Source organism: Grampus griseus (assembly GCF_964374135.1).
Source record: "Grampus griseus genome assembly, chromosome: 1".
In the NCBI taxonomy this organism is placed as follows: domain Eukaryota; kingdom Metazoa; phylum Chordata; class Mammalia; order Artiodactyla; family Delphinidae; genus Grampus; species Grampus griseus.
This window is the reverse complement of record NC_139017.1, coordinates 96,410,503-96,430,689: the sequence shown is the minus strand read 5'-3', so window position 1 is coordinate 96,430,689 and position 20,187 is coordinate 96,410,503. Positions and strand designations below refer to the sequence as shown.

The window sequence follows — 20,187 nt, the reverse complement described above, 5'->3', positions numbered from 1 at the left end:
AAAGGATGGTGTAAGAATCACCCTCGTTAATATTGGCATCTTTGAGACGTAAACTTTCAGTTTTTGTCTGATTGTTGGAGGTGGTTTCATGCCCACTCCTCTGTATTTCTTTTTGTCTGGAGGTCCTTGTGAGCAAGTGCACAGATTTGAAAATGGCAGTGTGAGTTTAGAATTTAGATCCTATAATCCATTCATGGCTCACAATCTTGGGGTGGTGAGAGCAAACTTAATTTTTACTACACCTTGATCATGTCCTGAGGCTCTATCAGACCAAGAACCAACTATGATCTAAAGTGAAGGAGACAGGAAAGAAGAATTTGAATACTTTTATTTTTACTTCTTGGAAGAAAATCATTCATTTAAAATCTGGAATAAATTTCCTTAATTGATATTTTTAAAGAATCATAACTCACAAAACTCAGAAAGACCATGCCTGCCAAATGTGAGATCAATGTTTGTAAGGTGTAAATAGAACCATTTGGTATATGTCCAGGGAAACTTTTTAGAGTATAAAATAAAAATTTAATAAATGGTACCCTAGAGGCAGGAACAAGTGATACTGAGCATGGCCCCGTGGGGCTCCTAGGCACAAAACCTTTCTGTGTCCCCCGTTTCTTTGATGACAGGAAACAGCCTTCATTCAGCCTCCATGACCTTCCCTGAGTTCCAATGGGTAGATCCAAGCAGTTGTTAATTAGCGAAGGGAGGGGATGCGAGACCAGGGAGAAACAAACAGTCGAGCAGCCTTGGGGCAAGGTCCTGTTTCCCCATTAACGGATACACACAACAATATCTTTGAACTATTTTGCAGATACTGAAACCCCCTCCAGGTGGGAGAAGTTAACGATTAACGATGGTATGCTGCACACAAGCATGTAGACCCCAGACCAGCTGGACCTGAAGGTTGATGATGCTGACTCCTACTTACCTACCCACGAACCCATTAGAAGAATATCCATGAGCTGATCACACCCTTTTTGAACAATTACTATAAAACTTCTCACTAGGCTTCCCTGGTAGCGCAGTGGTTGAGAATCCGCCTGCCGATGCAGGGGACACGGGTTCGTGCCCTGGTCCGGAAAGATCCCACATGCCGTGGAGCAGCTGGGCCCGTGAGGCATGGCCGCTGAGCCTGCGCGGCCGGAGCCTGTGCTCCACAATGGGAGAGGCCACAACAGTGAGGGGCCCGCGTACCGCAAAATAAAACAAAACAAACGAACAAACAAAACTTCTATCTTCTCCAAGGGGGGCCACATAATTTTTCGAGGCAGGAGCCCACTGTGTCCCCTTTGCCTGGCAAAGTAATAAAGCTACTCTTTTCTACTTCACCCAAAACTCTGTCTCCAAGATCTGATTCAGCAACTGTGTACAGAGAAGCTGAGCTTTCGGCATCACAAGGTCATTTACAACTAGTCTTTAGCATCTTGCTCATACATAGGAGGCAGATTATGTAGTAGATTGTGTACCTGCTCAGTATCCCATATTGTCTCCAGGGGGTTGTGATTTGTAAATAAGGAAGTTGGTGAGATCCCAGGATGGCCCATGGGATGCAGAGGGTCTTTTAGCTGCCCAAAGAACTGGTCCAATCTGAGCCACTGTGATCCCCTTCCAAACATTCTCCAGTCGCTCTGGCAATCTGACTTCCATCAGGATAGCCAGCATTCTTTATTCCTCTACCCCCAAGAAAGAATTAATACCTGGGGAAAAAAAATCAAACTTAGGTTTTTTAATTTAGTTTTTAAATTTTATTTGAAAAATACAATACACAGCAGAGAATTATTTCCTCCCCTACTGCTCTTTCACAAAGGAAACTGTATGGTAAATGGAACTGAGATATTTGGCTAGGATAGATCCTGAGAAAAGAGAGGCCCAGTTAGAAGTGGAATAGACAAAGTCTGTCAAAGAAGGTTCACCTCTCTTTTAACATAAAAGATCCTTTTAGATAATCTTAGGAATCAGATAAAACATGTGCAGAATTTCTGCCATGCAAACAGAGACTACTGAAATTTTCAGGCTGACCAATTTATACTGACCTGGGCCCCAAGTAACTAGAATAAAAAGATGTTTTTATCAGAAAGACATGTGTTTGCCTGCTTTCACTAGACTACCTATGTACATATTTACAAATGAATATTTTCTTAAATGAGTTTTATCATTATTCTCAGTAACAGCATCATGGTTAAGGGCTCTTTGCTGACTTTTTGCCTTATGCATGTGTATCCTTTTTATCCTTCTGAATTTCCTTCATGGCAGGATCATTCACTGCACAATCTTGGGTCCATGACATTTAAATATTACAGATGACCTTACTCTGATCCTGGTTTAAATGTGGATTTCTGAGGAATTTATAACTCCTGCATTTAGACCAGGTTTAACCAGGTACAGAGATACATTTATATATAATATATAGCTAAGGCTTCCAACAAGAAAAATGTGACTAATTGATTCCTTGAAGACTGATGCTAGAACCAAGAGAACAGATCTCTTTAAGTCTTACTTGTAATCCTGCCTCCTAAGATATTATGATCATTCCCTCCACTTTCATTGCCAGTAAGTGAATTCCACATCACTGTTATTTCCTAAAAAGTCTTTAATGAGGGTCAAAGGCATTCCAAGCTTTTTTTGTGTTCTAAATTTCTACCGGAACTGAATTTTCTAGAGAAGTCTGAAAGGTAGAAACGTGAATTTTCTGTTTGTTTGTTTTTCTGGCCCTACTAAAAGTGCTTTAACTCCCACGGTGATGAAAAAGAGTAAGTAACATCTAATTTGGGAGTAATGGACAAGTCTTTGGTTATATTTATTTTCTGATTTCTGTTAAAATCACAGAGAAAATTAAAAGTTTGTTTCCTTTAGCTCTATCAAGGTTGGGAAGAATCTTTTCAGTCAATTAACCACTTCTCATATAAGACAAAGCTACTCTGCGTAGCTTTGAAAATCACAAAGTTATTGTTGAGCAGTACATTGAATGGTTTTCTCAGAGTCCAATTTATTTTCCTTATATTATGATTTTCATCCTTAATTCCACATGCTCAGTGTAAGGGAAGTCCCTCAGGGCCTCTCCTGAGGGGTGGGGTTAGGGCATGGGGGTGAGGGTTGCAGGACAGACATCTGATTTAGGTTTTGACTTTACAAAAGACCTCACATCTAGACTCTTGACGTTATTTTTAAATAGGATTATAAATTGGCTAGTATATTGTTGTGCTTTGAAAAGTGTTCGTTCTTCTTAAAACACAAATGTTTAAAATACAGCATAACTTTATAACTTTATTTTGGCATGTCTTCATTTTTTTGAAGTGTAGATAGTTGCCCAGACTCCGTTGACCTCTGAAAGGCCTCGATGTGTCCAAAATGATATGGCAGCTGTGGCATATTTAAAAAGAATACTAGGGTCAGAAAATCTAAATTTAAACTTTAACTGCCTCTTACTAGTTGTGTGGAATTGGGCACATTACTTAACCTGCGTTGTCTTTATTTTTCTCATCTGTAACACTAAAGCCAATCTCTTAATGTTTACCCAGGGTTACTGTGAAGATTAAATGAACTAATAAATGAAAACGTACTTTGTAAACTATAACGTACTACACATACGCAAAGTAAAATACATTAACTACATTTCTTACTTTTATATAATTTAAACTGAGCTGTCAGGGTGTGGTTCTTTGCCATTTAAATTATCTGGAAACTTGACTAGTAAAAGAATGGAGCCTTAGACCACTCTTGAGACCATTATCAGTGGAAAAATGCTCAATAAATAGGTATCATTGCTAAGGATTTAGTCACTTTGACTCTCCTAAACACTGCCTGAATTCAAAAACTACAAGTCAACAATTAAACCACAACTGTCAGGAACAAAAATCCAAATAAATAATTTTTAATTATGATACATTACTTATTACAGTAAAAATTGGCATTTTCCCCTTCAAAAGCAGAAGCACCAGTCTTAGAATTTATAGTATGAATGGTATTTTAAGTGAAATATAGCATAATATTATGTGCAAACATTATTTTAGTACAGAACATACTTTCTAAAAGTAATTTCACACACTGAAATCTGTTAGAATGGAAATAAGTCATGCTGAATAATGAAATAAAAACCCCCATGACTTTCAAAGTCCACTTCAAATGAAACATGGTGTGCTGCCGAATAGAAGATACATGAAAAATTAAAAAGCTTGACTAGCTCAAAATAGAGGGACTTCTTACACAAATACGACTCGCGTAGAGGTTTCTTTTCACATGGTCTCAGTGATTCTGTGAGAAACTGAAGTGAATGTTTTATTTCAGAATTAATTTTTGTTCATTGGTCCTCATTTTTTATTGAACCTACTCTGTGTGAGGCTTTGTCATAGGTGCTGGGGAGACAGAGAAGAAAGACACAGTCCTGCCCTTGAGGAGCTCACAGTCTAGTGGGGGAAACAGATAAGTTGACACTGATTTTTAAATTATAAAAATGATTAGACAACTTGATAAACGTTTTTGTCATCAAACACACTTTGGGTGTTATGAATGGATGGTGAAAAGGGATGATGTCCAATGCAGTGAAAGACCATCTGCTTCAATATCATGTGACTTCTGCGAAGGCAGTGATGTGGTTCTGCAAAAAGAAAAGAATTACAAAGTCAGAGCCCTGGGAAAACTGGCTTTGTAAAAGATTCAGTGCTTTTACAAATAATCATTAGCCTCATATAAAACTGTAGCCCAGGTATGTTTAAACTGCAAAAGCATACAGCATTATTTAAATGAGTTGTACATATTATTACATAAATTTGGCTGCTAATTATATATTTTATTCAATATTATTAATTAACCAAATAGAGTAAAATGTTATACCTGCCTTATTCAAAATTAACACTGAAATTTGGAGAGATAAAAATGGCAATGCCAGGCATGTTAATATTCTGTTCAGTGTTAATGGAATTTTAATGCTGCATGTTGAAGTTTCAGACTAATTGCTCCCTGTGAGACAGATGGCATAGAAGGAGTGGTGAAATGTTCAGACTGGAATGGCATTTGCTAGTTGACAAAGATCGCCTTTAAACATTTCATTTTTGATGCATGAATCCAGACTACAGACTGCAATCTCTGTTGTTTACCTCAACCAGAAAATTCTTGAAGGAGGTTTTAAATTTTTTTTGTTGTTGTTTGTTTAAGCAACTGAATTGTGTACAAAGGAACCCTGCGGAATGGCTAATATTTAAATGGTTTCAGACATGCAACAGGCCATACCATGGCTGCTGAAATACTGCAGTGGAAAATCGACATGACATAATTAATCATGCCACATATAGGTCATGTCAAGAGCTAACTTAAGTGACAGCCCCAACCACTAACAGCAGCATTATGGAAGGGTTTTACCATCAAATTACCTGTTTGGAATGTTTTTCATAGTAGCTTGGACTCTTTATAAGTCAAAGACATCATAAATAGAATTTCACATAATGAATGCACGCCATGAGATTTCTTCCATGTATGTGTAGCTCTTTTCAAGTTAAGGTGTTTTAAACAGCTAAAACATTTTCTGAATGTATGTGAATAAGTTAAAATTCATTTTCACTGAATTGAGGCATATTAAACACTAGAAGCATATTACTAACCACAGCTTAAGGCATTATTTTCTAGGTGTGACCCACTTAAGCCTAGAGAAAAACAATATCAGTAAGAATCAGTAGTGAGCAGAGCATGTGGACCCTTTTACTAACTGCTTGACAAGACCTTGGGTACTTTAATTTCCCATTTAAAAAAATGCATGATGAAAATGTTGGCAAATTCAACAGTTCATCTCTAAGTTTTCTTGAGTTTTCCTTCCAAAAGCACAAGCATGACTTTAGGACAAAAAATGTTTGTCAGAGTTATATAATGCACTATGATTGAGTAAAAGCCATAAGAACTGTGGAAACAGTACATCATAGTTTTATTTCCAGTGGCCCCATGGGGACTTGAAATCTGTGAACAATTTGATATACAGTGTTTCAGTACAAAACTGACAGGAGTGCACTCCTCTGGACAGGACATAGCACATAGTAATTTCTGGAAAGATGTTAAGATATAAATTGAAGATTAATCGGTCAGTGGCAAATGGAGGGTTGGGAAAGGGTGAAGACATGACAGTAAAAAGAAAGGAAAGGAGATTAAAACAAAGGAGAGGGCTTCTCTGGTGGCGCAGTGGTTGAGAGTCCACCTGCCGATGCAGGGGACACGGGTTCGTGCCCCGGTCTGGGAAGATCCCACATTCTGCGGAGCGGCTGGGCCCGTGAGCCATGGCTGCTGAGCCTGCACATCAGGAGCCTGTGCTCCGCAACGGGAGAGGCCACAACAGTGAGAGGCCCGCGTACCGCAAAAACACACACACACACACACACACACACACACACACACACAAAACAAGGGAGAGAAAATGGATGCTGTTCCAAAGGCCACTGGCCTAGGTATCAGTGTTCCCTTAACCTAAATAATAAAGTATCCACAAGGCTCATTAAATTTGCTGAAGATGATCCAAAGTGAAGGGGACAGCCATCACTTTGGAAGATAGAACTGAAATGTTAAAAGACCTTAATAAAGCAAAGAAAGTATCAGAAACAAATCACTGATAATCAGTGCAAGGGAGAACACAAGCAGAGTAAGAAAAACCAAGGGATAGGTACAAGCTGGAGAGAGTGACAAAGAATGTGCAATGACTGACTGCAGGGAGAGCATATAAATTATCATCTAAACCTGGACATAGTGGGGGAGAAAAGGCATGCTAATCATGACAGGCTTAAACTGGGGCTGTCCCAAATAGGGACACGAGGTCACCTTAGAAATGAGACATTGAATGGATAACTGTAAGTGTGCTATTGAGAACCAGGAAATCCTAGATTCAGTCTTGCCATTTAAAAGCACGTTTTGTGGCTTCCCTGGTGGCGCAGTGGTTGAGAGTCTGCCTGCCGATGCAGGGCACACGGGTTCGTGACCCGGTCTGGGAAGATGCCACATGCCGCGGAGCGGCTGCGCCCGTCAGCCATGGCCGCTGAGCCTGCGCGTCCGGAGCCTGTGCTCCACAACGGGATAGGCCACAACAGTGAGAGGCCCGCGTACCGCAAAAAAATAAAAATAAATAAAATAAAAGCACGTTTTGGTGACCACTAGATCTTCCTTTCACTGCCCATAAATTCTGAAGGATATTACCCCTTTCTTTATGCTAAGTCATTACCAGGTTAAACTTCAAGGGTAAACAGTTTGTTTCCAGACTGACTCCACTTTTAGATCCCAGGGCTCTGGGGAAATGCCTGCTTTTTCCAATTAGTACCCTTTCAGTTTCACATCACAATTAAGCTCTAATCTCTGAGTTGATTTTTCCTATTTGACTGGAATTAGAAGGGTTCTACTTGGGGCTAATCATTTAAAGATTGTCATTAGGTAAACAGAGGAAAATAAATAACAAAGTGACTATGCAAAAGGAAGAGAAAATAAAGGGGAAATTTAATAACAGTTTCCAAGTACATTAAAGGAGTATACAGAGAGCGCAGGGGCCATCTGTTTATTAATTTCACTAAGAGCAAATAAACCCACACCACAGACTGAAAGGGATGGACCTTATATCTCAGTATGCTTTAAGAAATAAGATGAATTCTTGTCTAGCACAGGAGAAGTTTTTCCCTGAAAGAATCTAGAGAAAGGGCAAACTAATTACTTAAAGTCCTTACCATCTATAAGACTCTATGATTCTATATTATAACAATTACATGCATGTAAATGCATGATTTGAAATATTCAAATGGTATAATTCCTATGCAGGAAGTTATGGCATTGCTCACTTCATCAGCATTTTTCTCAGTAATATTTAAAAAAACAGAATTGCACTTAATATTTTCAGATCACCTGTCTTGAGGAATGGACTCCCTATGAGGCAAACTAGGTGACAAGGATTTTCCCCTTTTAATCCAGCTGAATTCTTAATATGCAATACTAAATCTTATTAGTAGATGATAGTGCAAACACTCAGCAGGCAAACCAAAAACTCATGCATAGAAGCTTCATTCAGAGTCACAAGAAGAAAGTGGTCATATAAATCATCAGTGCAATTATACATACAGAGGATTAGAGTGGAGATAACAAAGCTTGTGTCCAAAGAGTTGAAGATTAGAATATGCTACATCCATTAGAAAGTGTTCATTCAAGTCCACAGCAAATCAGTGAGCAAAATACTGAATCCAGTCCTTGAGTGCAGAGGTCCCATGGAAAAACAAGCGCTTGTTTCTGAAAAGTAGTTTTGGATTCTTAAATTTGATAAACTCTAAGTCTCTAGCATATCAATTTTTGAAGCCTTAAGTTCTATGTGAAAATTTCTGTTTTCCTATTTATTCTATACCCCCAGTTGTATAAATTATGCTTTGGAATTTTAAAAAGTTACTTAAAACAAAATTGTCATTTACTTATGACATGAAAATTTGGTGATGACTTGCCACCTGACAAGATCTGCCACCCGCCATTTCTCTTTGAGAAAACAGAGGGAGATGCAAAATGAGTACCTCAGGTAAGAAAACAAAAAATAGTCACTACTATTAAGGGCTATTTCATTGAAGAACGCTAATTTCTCATTAATGAGTGAAAAAAATCAGTGAAAACACAAAATATATTTGAATAAATATATACAAAATTTTATATTGAAAAATAACAATAACAACCCAAACAATCTAGTATCTAGATCCCTTTTCGTTGTAATGGAAACCTGCACAGAAGGACACGGTTTCTGTATTTGGCTTAGCTTTGCAACCAATTCCAACACCAGTGCGCTCTAGCGCACATACGTTTATTGCCTTAATTGAAGGTGTTCACAGTGGCTGATTCCCATTATCCAGCTGAAGAGTCTTGCAAGACAGCCTTTAAAGGACCTTCCCTGTGAATTTTCTTCTTGACCACTCTCAATAGGTTGGATTTGGGACACCTACAAAATGTGTTTTGTATATTATTTCAGTGTTTATTTAAATATTGGCTGACTTACTTGGATAAAGTGCTAGTCTATTTAAAGTTCTACGCTGTTATATTGCTGGACCAAATGCTGAGGTTAAATGTTGTTCCAGTTTTTTTCTTTCTGGATGATTATAAACAGCTTTTGTTTTTTAACAGGAGGTTATCAGCAATCAGCTTTTATGCTAAACTTAAGCATAAAATGGGATCTGTGCATATGATGGCTAACTCAATGATTTGTGTACTCAGCTCTATTGGTAAGGAAGCTGGGTGGCACAGTGGACTCTGCAGTCAGGTAGTGTGAATGCCAAGTGTTTGAAGGTGGGCTCCGTACCAACTGAAATTTTCACAAGCAATTTAACCTTTCAGAGACTTAGCTTTCTCATTTGTGAAATGGAAATAATAATACCTATTCGAATAGATTTTTATTAAGATTAAATGAGATGATATGAACAAAGGTCCTTGTCTCTACTCAAACATATCATTATATCGATAGTTGTCTGTAAAAGCCAGAGAAACAAGATAAAAAAGTAAAAGAAAAGAAAGAAAAAGAGAGAGAATGAAGTCAAGAAGATTTTTATAATTGGTTGGAATTTCACAATGCTATAGTCTACAATTCTAATATCCAAACAAACTTTAAAACCCAAATGTTTCTGGTAAAATTGGTGCAAATTCATTTGGTTGTAAAAAACAAACCTGAATAGCTGTGAGGCAATTTGTACTCTGTTATGCTGTGGAAATATCCATCTTTGATTACAAAGTGATGCCCAAGATCCTGCTTGTGTAACAGAATACACAGTACTTTTCCCTAAAATATAAAATATTTTAATCCTGAAAAACACCTAGCACTAGTGATTTAGGATAAGGAATCATGGTCCTATAATAATCAACAATTATTACAGACACAACCTACACTTTGTCAGGGGAAGGTGGATGGATGTCATACTCCCAAATATTGGCTATCTTTATTTTGCATTTGCTTCCTTCCTTCCTTCACTGTGTCTCTTGATGAAGGCAAAATGGGTAAGAGAAGAGAGAAGGAAGAAAAGCAGTAGCATATGAAGTGTGTGCTCTTAGACTCTACTTTGTCACATTGTTTTCCTCCTGGTAGGTTGTGAACTTGGTGAGTATTTTAGAAAAGAGAAATGATGTTAGGTCCATATTAGAAGAAATTATTAGAGAACTTCAAACTTGAGACTACGAAACATTGTAAAGTTCATCTAAGCAATTTCTTGTTTTGAAAAGTTGGGGATGTGAAGACATAAAAGATAAATGTGATAGAACCAGAGTTCTCTCAGGAAAGATGACTTTTGGGGAACTATTTCTTTTTTTTTATAGTGGTTCTGTTTCAATTCAGAGTTTTATATTAGTTCAGAGTTTTGTTTCTTCGCAGGAATTTCCTTTTACACCAGTCTGAGAACCACTGCCAAAAGGTACAGAAAAGTGATTAGTTAGCAATGTGAGCACTGCCAGATATATACAATCAATTCTTAAAATATTATTTATCTGGTAAAAAGAGTATTGCCTAAAAAAGCAGTAATCCTGAATGGTTCTCCAAAAAAAAAAAAAAAAATCTCTGTGTTTAAATACTTCTGGGAACAGCTGTACATTATTTCCCTTGCTTAGAACTTCATGGGGCATAAGGTATTGAGAAGATGTGTAATAAACTCTTGGGTTTCACTGTAACTCAATATTTCCCAATGCACCGACATGAAACTCCACGTAAGTCTATTAATACTAATGTGTTTATGGCCCTTAGTGGATGTGGGTATCCCTGGACTCTATCTAAAGTTTCTTAACTTCCCTAACTCTAATGACCTGTCTAACACAACTTTAGCCCATATTCACAACTATGTTCTCAACCATCAACTCAATGTACCTCCTGGCCTACCTCCCTCATACTACAAAGTTTCTTTGGCCATTTTAGAAATTTCCCAACCAATAATTGTGCATCTGCTGCAGCTCATCTTGCTTCTTTTCAATTCTATTTCTATTACATTCATTCTGGACCCCATTTGAACTCTCTTTAATGGCATCCTCAAGTCTCTTGCCCCAGTGCTCTTACCTCACTTGCCAAATAAAACCTTGGTGCAAGCTGGTTCCTCTATCTGGAATATTTTTCTCTCCTTCTCCCATGGCCACCAGTCCTTCAGATCTCTACTTAGAGGATGTTGTAAGCATCGCTAAGTTTGGATGGGTCCCCGTTTATGTGCTCCTCTAGCATAGCTATCATCACCCTGTTCTGAATTTGCCTATAAAATTATTTATAAAATATATAAAAGTACAGACTCATGAGACTGTAAACTCATGAGTCCTGGGAAAGGTACCATAGTGCTGCTTATTTGATATTTGTTACATGTTTCATATATTACAAACCTAGTAACAAATAAAATTTTACTATACATAACAAATGATGGTAAAAAATGTAACTCACCCATAAATTGTACCCATGCCTTCTTTTACACTAGTATTTTAATCTAACTAATGGCTTCTTATTTAATTTCTCTTTAACTTTTAAAAATGCATTATATTTGCTAAATAAGCAGCCCAATGCTACTTGACAGAGAAGAATCAGAGGATGTGGGTAATGAATCAAGTGCATGATAAGTTCTTGTATAACCAGGAGCTGATTAGAACTCTTTATTTAAAAACTTGCCTATTTTCAGAAAGAGGTACCAGTCAATAAAAATCTGGATGAGCTACATCAAGAGTAATTTCAGAACCATTCAAACCCATAAGGGCCATTAGGCATGACACAGATAATTCAGAAAAATTTTGTAAAGGTAAACATATTGAATATATTTACCATACAAACCAACAATCCCATTCCTAGGTATTTATCCAAGAGATTGAAAAATATACATTTTCACAAAAACCTGTGCATGAATTTTTATATCAGCTTCATTCATAATTGGGAAAAACTGGAAAGAGCCCAAATATCCTTCAATTGGTAAATGGATTTTAAAAAATGGTGGTACATCCTATACAACAGAATACCACTCAGCAATAAAAAAGGAAAAAAAGAAAACAGGTAACAACATGAATGAATTTCAAATGCATTATGCAAGGTGAAAGAAGACTCAAAAGGCTACATACTATATGAATCCATTTATATGACATCCTGGAAAAGGTAAAACTATAGGAACAGAAAAAAGATAGTGGTTGCCAGGGGTTGGGGGCTAAAGGAGGGGTTGGCTACCATTTTAGGGTGACAGAAATGTTCTATAACTTGATTGTGGTTATGATTACATGATGCTAGGCATTTGTCAAAACTCGTAAAACTATATGCTAAAAAGGGAATTTTATAGGATGTAAATTATGCCTTTAATAAACCCCAATTAAAAAAAGGAGTACCAGTAAGCCACTCTATGAATTAAGTCTAAGGGCCAAGTGATGACTAGAATTTGATTTGTCAGTTATTGAACTATTGTTTCAATATTTGTTTCAGTCACAAAAAGGGAAATACAAAATAAATGTATGGGAAGGTATTCAAAAGATGCAAATTAAAATGAGGTACTTCATTTATTTTTGACCTATAAGATTGGTGAAGATTTTTAAGAACAATATTCTCCATTCTTGGTTTGATGTGAATCAAACCAAAAACTTTAAGAGTACTCATCCTCTTTTTTTCCAGCATTTCCACTTCTATAAATGTATCTTAAATAAGTTATTAATTGAACTTACAAATATATCTATTTTAGAGATGTTTACCCTAGTATTGTTTATAATTGTGGGAAATTGGAAGTGGAAGCAATCCTCTGCCTAACAAAGGTAATGATTAATTTATATGGATTAAAGCTTTTCAATGTAATTCTATATTGTAATTCTATGTGTACAGCACAGTGATTATGATCTAGAGCTCTGCAGTGATAAACATGGAATATAAATAAAAAATGGAAAAAACAGTGTTGTATTCCAATTTCAGAATGCAGGTTATGTGACCTTGGGCAAATTACTTAACCTCTTTAAGTCTCCTCTGTAAAATCGGAATAACAAGCTACACTCAAATGATTTCTGTCAAAACTAAAATGGCATTTTATGTGTGATGTTCTTTGCATAATTCTGAACACATATTAGGTTCTCACTGAAGATGAGCTTTTACAGTTATGCTTGATATGATGATATATTCATTGAGCTGTGAGCATACTCATGATATACTGTTACATGGGCAAAAGCTGGCTACAGAAGGGAGCATCCAGGGAGGTCCTGTACCACACACAAACTCAGACACATACTCATGGGGTCTCGAAGGCTATTTTAAGAAAATATGTCCAGTGATTACTGTGGTAGGATATGGATATTTCCTATTCATTACTGTTTTGGTTACCCAGATTTTCAAATTTTAAATAATGTACATAAGTTACTTGTTGCTCCTTTAACAGAAACGACAAACAACAAAAACTAAATGTGGTTGTTTCATAAGACTGGGAATGGGGTCATTGTTTATTTTCCTAGTTTTAGTCAAATAAAACTGTATTTTCTCTACCAAAAATGTTCATAGTGTCATGGTGCTCTGGACTGATTTTGAAGGCTGCCATAGCTTCAAAAGCGTCTCTAGGACAGTCTACCAAAAGGGAACCAATCTGAGAGAAGGGGGGGATGAATGGGTGGAAGAAGTTTTCCATGTGTAACTAACGATGTGTGCACTGAGAATGATTTTTTTAATCCGTCATTGTCTTATTCTGTCCTTAACTAATGACTGCAAGAATCATATAATTTAAAAATGCAGTCATCAACTCTATATTTATTCATAAAATGAGATGAGAGAGCTTGTTTATATTCAAAAGTAATGTACTGAAAAGACGCTTTTATAAAAGGCCTGCTAGATACGACTGAACAAAAAAATCTGGCTTTTATTCTTTGTATAGTATATTATGATTTATAAATAGTGTGGAGAAATAAATAATGAATATATGTAAGTACAAATAGGAAAAATGACATATGGCAAAGTAATATAAGTATATGTTAATTTTTCTAACCTAAAACGTTGATGCCTGGTTGGAATTTTTAAGCTTCCGTTTTCAATTGCCTTTTTTAAGCAATATTAAATTTAACAAATGAGAACAGAGTACGGCATGTAAACACTGATTCACTTCAAATATTTTTCATAAGTGCTCAAAGCTTAGATTGAGAAAAAAGGCCTAAAATATAAAGATATTTTGTTCCACTAACTATTCCAATATCTGATCACTAATCAGTTGTTTTGACAGGTCCTATGTAACATTTACATTACAGTTCAGCAGCTCTGTTAAACAAAGATTTGCATTATAGAAAAGTAACTGAATCTTAAATAGATTGCCATTGTTATTCAAACACAACATTTTGAAACCTCAAAAGAATTTATCACAGAGAGCACCGTAACGTATAATCATATTTGTCTTGGCAAGAAACCACAGGATTGTTTTGCTGTTGCTATGACACTAATGTATGCAACATTTTATACTATAAGATTTTCTGCCACATGTGCTATGTATGACATAGACGATCTGTATAAATTTTTAAATCCGTGAAATATATCTATAAGGGTATCCTATCCTGCAATAAAATGAAAATCCTATTAAGGGAATCATTATTGTTATAGGAGGGAACTAACTTGTGTTAAGCACCTACCATGTGCCAAGAAGTTCATTTGGGATCTGTTAATCCCAATAATCACTCCATAAGGAAAACATTATTATATCAATCTTTTTGGAAAAGGAGAAGAGGAATAATTTGTCTAACCCCACCTAGTTCTAATGTAGACAAACCAAGCTTCAGGCTCAGGACTGCCAGCTGCAGAAGCTTGTCTCTCCAACCTCCACCCCACCCCCACTCTGCCTAAATTTCAGCTCAGGCTTCACCTTGATTTCTGTGATTTTATAATCTGCAAAACAGTCAATGTAAATGTTAATGCGTGGGCTTTCCTGGGTCACCGTGAATTCCCTTAGAATTTTCCTATCCATATAGTTTTCCTTCGCAGTTGCCATGGGAATTAAACAAAACATGGTAATTTCTATCTGTATTAGTACACACTCCTTATGCCATTTCTAGATTTTTCGAACTGCCATCACTGGTTACCACTTTCACTCAGGTGATGCTTCTGTTAATCAGGAAGTGCTTTCATACAACGAAGGTTCTTGAGTAGTACAGGTTAGTGAAAAGTCCCTGACCCGATGTACAAAGCTGTAATCTTGTAAATTATTCCTAGCATTACCTTCCCTTTCTTGTTGTTGGCAAGAGGGAATTACCTTTGGTTTAAATGATTAGGTCACATAAACCTAAGAAAAAATGCTTAGGCTTAGATGGAAAAAAAATATTTTTTCTCAAAAAGCATTGCCTATACCTGGCCCTATCCACTAAGTGAGTTCTCAAAGTGATCTCCAATGAGTCAGCCATAAGTGGCTACAGTGGCCTGTTCTATTTGCCTTAATAAAACTATGTAGATTATCAACTCCTCTCAGATTTATTGGAAATATTCCATTTTCTATCAAATCCCATCTATCCTTACATTTATTTTTAAATATTTTTGTTCCCTTGCTAGATAGTGAGTGTCCCTTTCTTTAGATTTGCTGTTTGGTACCAGTTAAAATTGATAATGCATAAGCACACATCATGTGTATGTGCTTACCTATGCAAATCTGAACAGCAGCATTCTGCCTTAGAGAGAGAACAAGCAGAGGGCAAGAGGGAAAAAACAAAAGCACTTAGTGTTTTGTTTCTGGGATGAATGCAGCTTGACCCAGGAGGATCCCTGGAAGGAAGTCAAGGTGCTCCTTTTCTGTTAGTTATGGCCAAGAGAAATGTCTGAAGAGAGGACAGGAAAACTCCATAGATGAAAGGTCAGCAGGTTTCTTGAGGTGGGTAGGGTGGAGGGATAGTTTTCTTAGTGACACCCTGGTCAGCAGTTAGCCCTTTTTCACTGTAAAGTACTGGTATGGTTAGATAACCCCTGCATATAGACCGAATGCTAGTGTGCCCCCAAATTCATATGTTGAAACCTAATCCCCAACATGATATCAGGAAATGGGGCTTTTGGGAGGTGATTAGCTCATAAGGGCAGAGTCTTTTATGAATGGGATAAGTACTCTTATAAAGACCCTTGAGAACTCCCTCACCCCTGCTGCCATGTGAAGACACAGGGAGAAGATGGCCATCTATGAACCAGGAAGTGAGCCCTCACCAGAGACTGAATCTGCCAGTGCCTTAATCTTAGATATCCTAGCCTCCAGGATGGTGAGAAATAAATTTCTGTTATTTATAAGCCACGAGTCTATCGTATTTTGTTATAGCAGCCTGAATGGAGTAATACAACTCCTCTGATCAGAATCAGCACCCGACCAAGAGAGACTTTGCCAAATGATGCCTGGTCAGTCAATATGGCATAACATGGCTATATTGAGGTCTAGTCCATGTAATCTTTATCATTTATCTGGATTTTTACAACAGCCTCTCAGATTGGTTTTTGTTTGATTTTGTTTTGCTGCAGTGTTGCTCTCCTTCAATTTATTCTCCATTCTGAACACGCCACTTCCTTCCTTACACTCCTTCACGGCTCCCCTTTGCTTACAGGGTAAGAACCAACTTCCCAGTGTTGCATACAAGACCCTTCACAAATTTTCATCAAACATGACAGAGAGTACTTTTCCATATACTTCTTTTTCATTAGCATTTGATCTCTAATGATGTGCTTATTCATGAACTTTACCCAGTTTTCAATTAGGATGTTTTATATATTACAAACATTAAACCATTGGCAAGTGTGTAGTTTACATCTTACACTTCGTCATTGGCTTTTTTAAACTGTTTAAACTACTCTCGATAAATTTTATTTTAAAAAATGCTTGAACCTAAATTTTTCTAGTCAGTAATGCAAGAATGAAGCAGTAATATTGAGTCCCCCCTTTATAAAATCTACAAATTATCATACTTTGACAATTTTATTAGCATTATCTAAGATTTGTCTCATTTTGTCATTGCTGTATTAATTTATTTTGTTATAAATCTTCTCTCTAAATGAATTTTATAATTTTGCCCTGTTTCTGTCACTGCATTTACCACAGTCAATTCTAATTAAGTCTATATTTAAATGGTTTCCATTTTTCCTGCCTACTCATTCATAATATGACTTTTCAATTTGAGAGCTCTAGATATTGGTGTTTTGCTCAGTTAACTGGTAAATATCTTCTGGTACGAGCAAGTATCTTCTTTCATGAGTAATATAGTTCCTGAATTCTTACGCACGTGGTGCTTTATGATTATCTTAACACTTAAATGACCTTTTGGGTGGGAATAGAATTCGTATGTCACCACCTTTTTCATGGAAACTCGGAAGACATTACTCCATTTTATTCTGGCATCTAATCCTATAGAGGGAGAAGTCTGAGGCTAACATGCTGTTAGTCTTGGGTGGTATATTAGTTTTGTGTGTATTAGTTTTCAGTAGGCACACTCTATTTTAACCTCAAAAGCTCAGTTGGCTTCCAACAACAAATGTGTGTATATACCTCCTCATACTACATGTTGGTGGTCAGGTTCTACGGATCTGCCCCAAGCTACAGGTTGGGTGTTGGTCTGCTTCCCATGACTTCCCATTCTGGGACTCAGGCTGTCAGAACAGCCCGTATCTGGAACACAGCCTTCTCCTGGAAGAAGGCTCAAGAGCAACAGGGTGGGCAGAAGCTCATGATGGCTCTACAAGTTTCTGGTTGATGGGTTATCTATCAGGTTCACTCACATGTTATTGATCAAGTCCAAAATAACTGGAGCAGGAAGGATACTCTGCGTATAGAAGAGGGTAGTTAATAATTGGGAACAACAATACCATCTACCACAATATTTATAGAATTCTTTCTTCAGTATTGAAATTTGAAAATTTCACTGAGAAATATCTAAATTCTGGTATATATTTTAATTTTCCCTTGTATCCTGTTAACCCTTGGAGCCTAAAGATTCAGATATTTATTTGGAAGGAAAGTTTACTTATAGTATTTCTCTGAATATTGCTATAGCTTCATTTGTCCTCTTCTTTAGCATCTACAGTGATTCACATGTTACGTTTCTGTGGTATATCCTTCATATCTATTATTTTTACTCAGATCAATTTTATTCTCTTGTTCTTGTACTACGAATTCTGAAACTTGTCCTTAACATAACTGATTTCACTTTCTCCATTGTGGATTTTGTTCTTTATGGTTTCTAGTATTGGTTTTAATCTTGCCATGACATTCTTCTCTTACATTAGTTTCCTAATTGTTCCAGCTATCTTTCACCTCTCATTTCACATATTTTCTTTAATTTCCTTGACAGTAGAAAGCAGATATTATCTACAATGAATTTAATTATCTTGTAATCTTTTTTTCCCTCAAAAACGTATTCTATCTCTTAAAATATGTCTCTCTTCTGTGTCAAGAAATCGTTTTAAAGGATTTAAGTAATTGTCCTGATTATTTATACTTGAATCAGAATAGATTTACCTCAGTTTATCTTCCTAAACTGAGTGGGAGAAGATTCAAAGACCCCTGAACTGTTTTCTTGAATAGTCAGGGAATCCTTCACCTAGATCTTAAGCTGAAGAGCAGGAGAATGTAGTTTTATAATATCATTTTGATGATTTACCAGCCTGACAGGAGTGGGAGAAGAAGCTGAGGCCATGGACATTTCCAGGAAGGTCACTTTATTTCTATATGAAACTATATAGAAGCTATAATGAAACTATTGCTATGGCTGCTGAAATATCAGGACTGCTATTCTGTTCAGCTTAAACTCTACTACAGGAAGATGGCATAGTCCTTGGAGGCAGCTTATTTATTTTTTTACCCATTTTATGGTACCCATTCAGTTCAGGAAAGGGTTCTTTCATCTGGCACGTGCCCATATTAATGAGAAGCCTGATCAGAGGAAAGCTTCTTGCCTGAAGGCTTTCTTTTGGTGTGTACTTGCCTATCTGCTAACCCTGCTTCAACATGGTGTTGGTCCAAGGTGCTGAATTGTGCTCTAAATAAGTCTTCTCATTCCCTTAAAGGTCATTCTTATCTCTTGTCCTCACTCTTTGAAATTTTGGAGGTATTACTGGGATCGTATAGGATTTTAGCCACTTCTGCAACATTGAACTTCTTTACTGGCAAAGAAGAATTTCAATTGTCCTTTGGTGACATCCATCAAACTGGAACTATTTATACCATATCTAGTAGAAATGCCTATAATTTTACTCTATCTTGTTTTCTCTCTGTGACACAGCTATTAAGATATTAACTCCTACTTTGCTCTTGCTAATATAGGAGAGTAAAGCTAATGAATATGTAAATGTTTCCATCTTCATTTCCTAGAAGGAGAGGCAGACTTTTGGTTTTTGGCCTCCCGAGAGTAATTAATGGTGTCTTTGTGTTTTTGGAGACCTCCTGAAGCCAGCACCCCTGAAGATTCTGTTTGGGATGCATGGGCCCTTGAAGGCAGGAGCCAGAAAAGGATAAGTTTGAAGGGGAGGAGTGGTGTGACTTGGCTCCCTGAGGCCTTCGGTCGGTGGGATTTTGTGGCTCCTGCAAATGAGAGGCACCTACACACAGCTCGTGTCAGGGCCCCAGGACAGATATGAAATGGAGATGACTGCAGGTGTGCCAAGGACAGCTGGACCCTGGGCGTGATGCATAAAGGCATGCGAGCTACAACCAATTTGGCAGAGAAAAATAAACCAAACACTCTCAAAAGGTTTGTGGGAGTCATAAGGAAGGGACACAGGAATTTAAATTATTCCAGGGAAATTTTTCCAAGGGACTTTGCTCAATCAGAACATATCAACAGTCAATACAAGGAAGCATAACCAAGACCTCCTCAGAGAGCAGCTGAAGAAAACTGAATAATTTTAAAACACTGTAATTATTCTAGTTACACAATTTTTCATAAATATAGCCTCATTACAGGAAGATAAAGAGAAAATGAGAGAGAAAAGGAAGAAAGGAAGGAAGGAAGGAAGGGAGGGAGGGAGGGAGGGGAGGAAAGGGAGGAAGACAGAGACAGGAGAGAGAGAATCAGGTCCACTATGTCAGTTGCTCTCAGACTGGTGTCTGTGGGTACCCTGCCCCCTTCTCTCTCTCATCTATATGCTCTTTTCTTTCCTACTAGAGAGAAGTAGTTTGTGTGGTGTTTTGCACAACTGGCTTCATCATACACAGACACATTTTATACATATCAACTTATAAAAATTTTACAACATACTAGAAAACTTTCCACATCTTGATTTACCTCATTCATTTTAACTGTGGAATA

The 20,187-nt window shown here is 37.1% G+C and overlaps 1 protein-coding gene across 2 annotated transcripts in view; it reads right to left on the bottom strand.

Annotated features, from left to right (window-relative positions):
* Positions 1-4,561: 4,561 nt before the first annotated feature.
* PLPPR5 (phospholipid phosphatase related 5) overlaps positions 4,562-20,187 on the bottom strand; it is a gene marked incomplete at both ends in the record, with an annotated part of 127,197 nt that continues 111,571 nt past the window's right edge. For both annotated transcript variants that reach the window (XM_082659013.1, XM_082659014.1), the window contains one exon: positions 4,562-4,594. In XM_082659013.1, coding sequence (XP_082515139.1) covers positions 4,562-4,594 — 33 coding nt within the window. The remainder of the gene's footprint in view (positions 4,595-20,187) is intronic.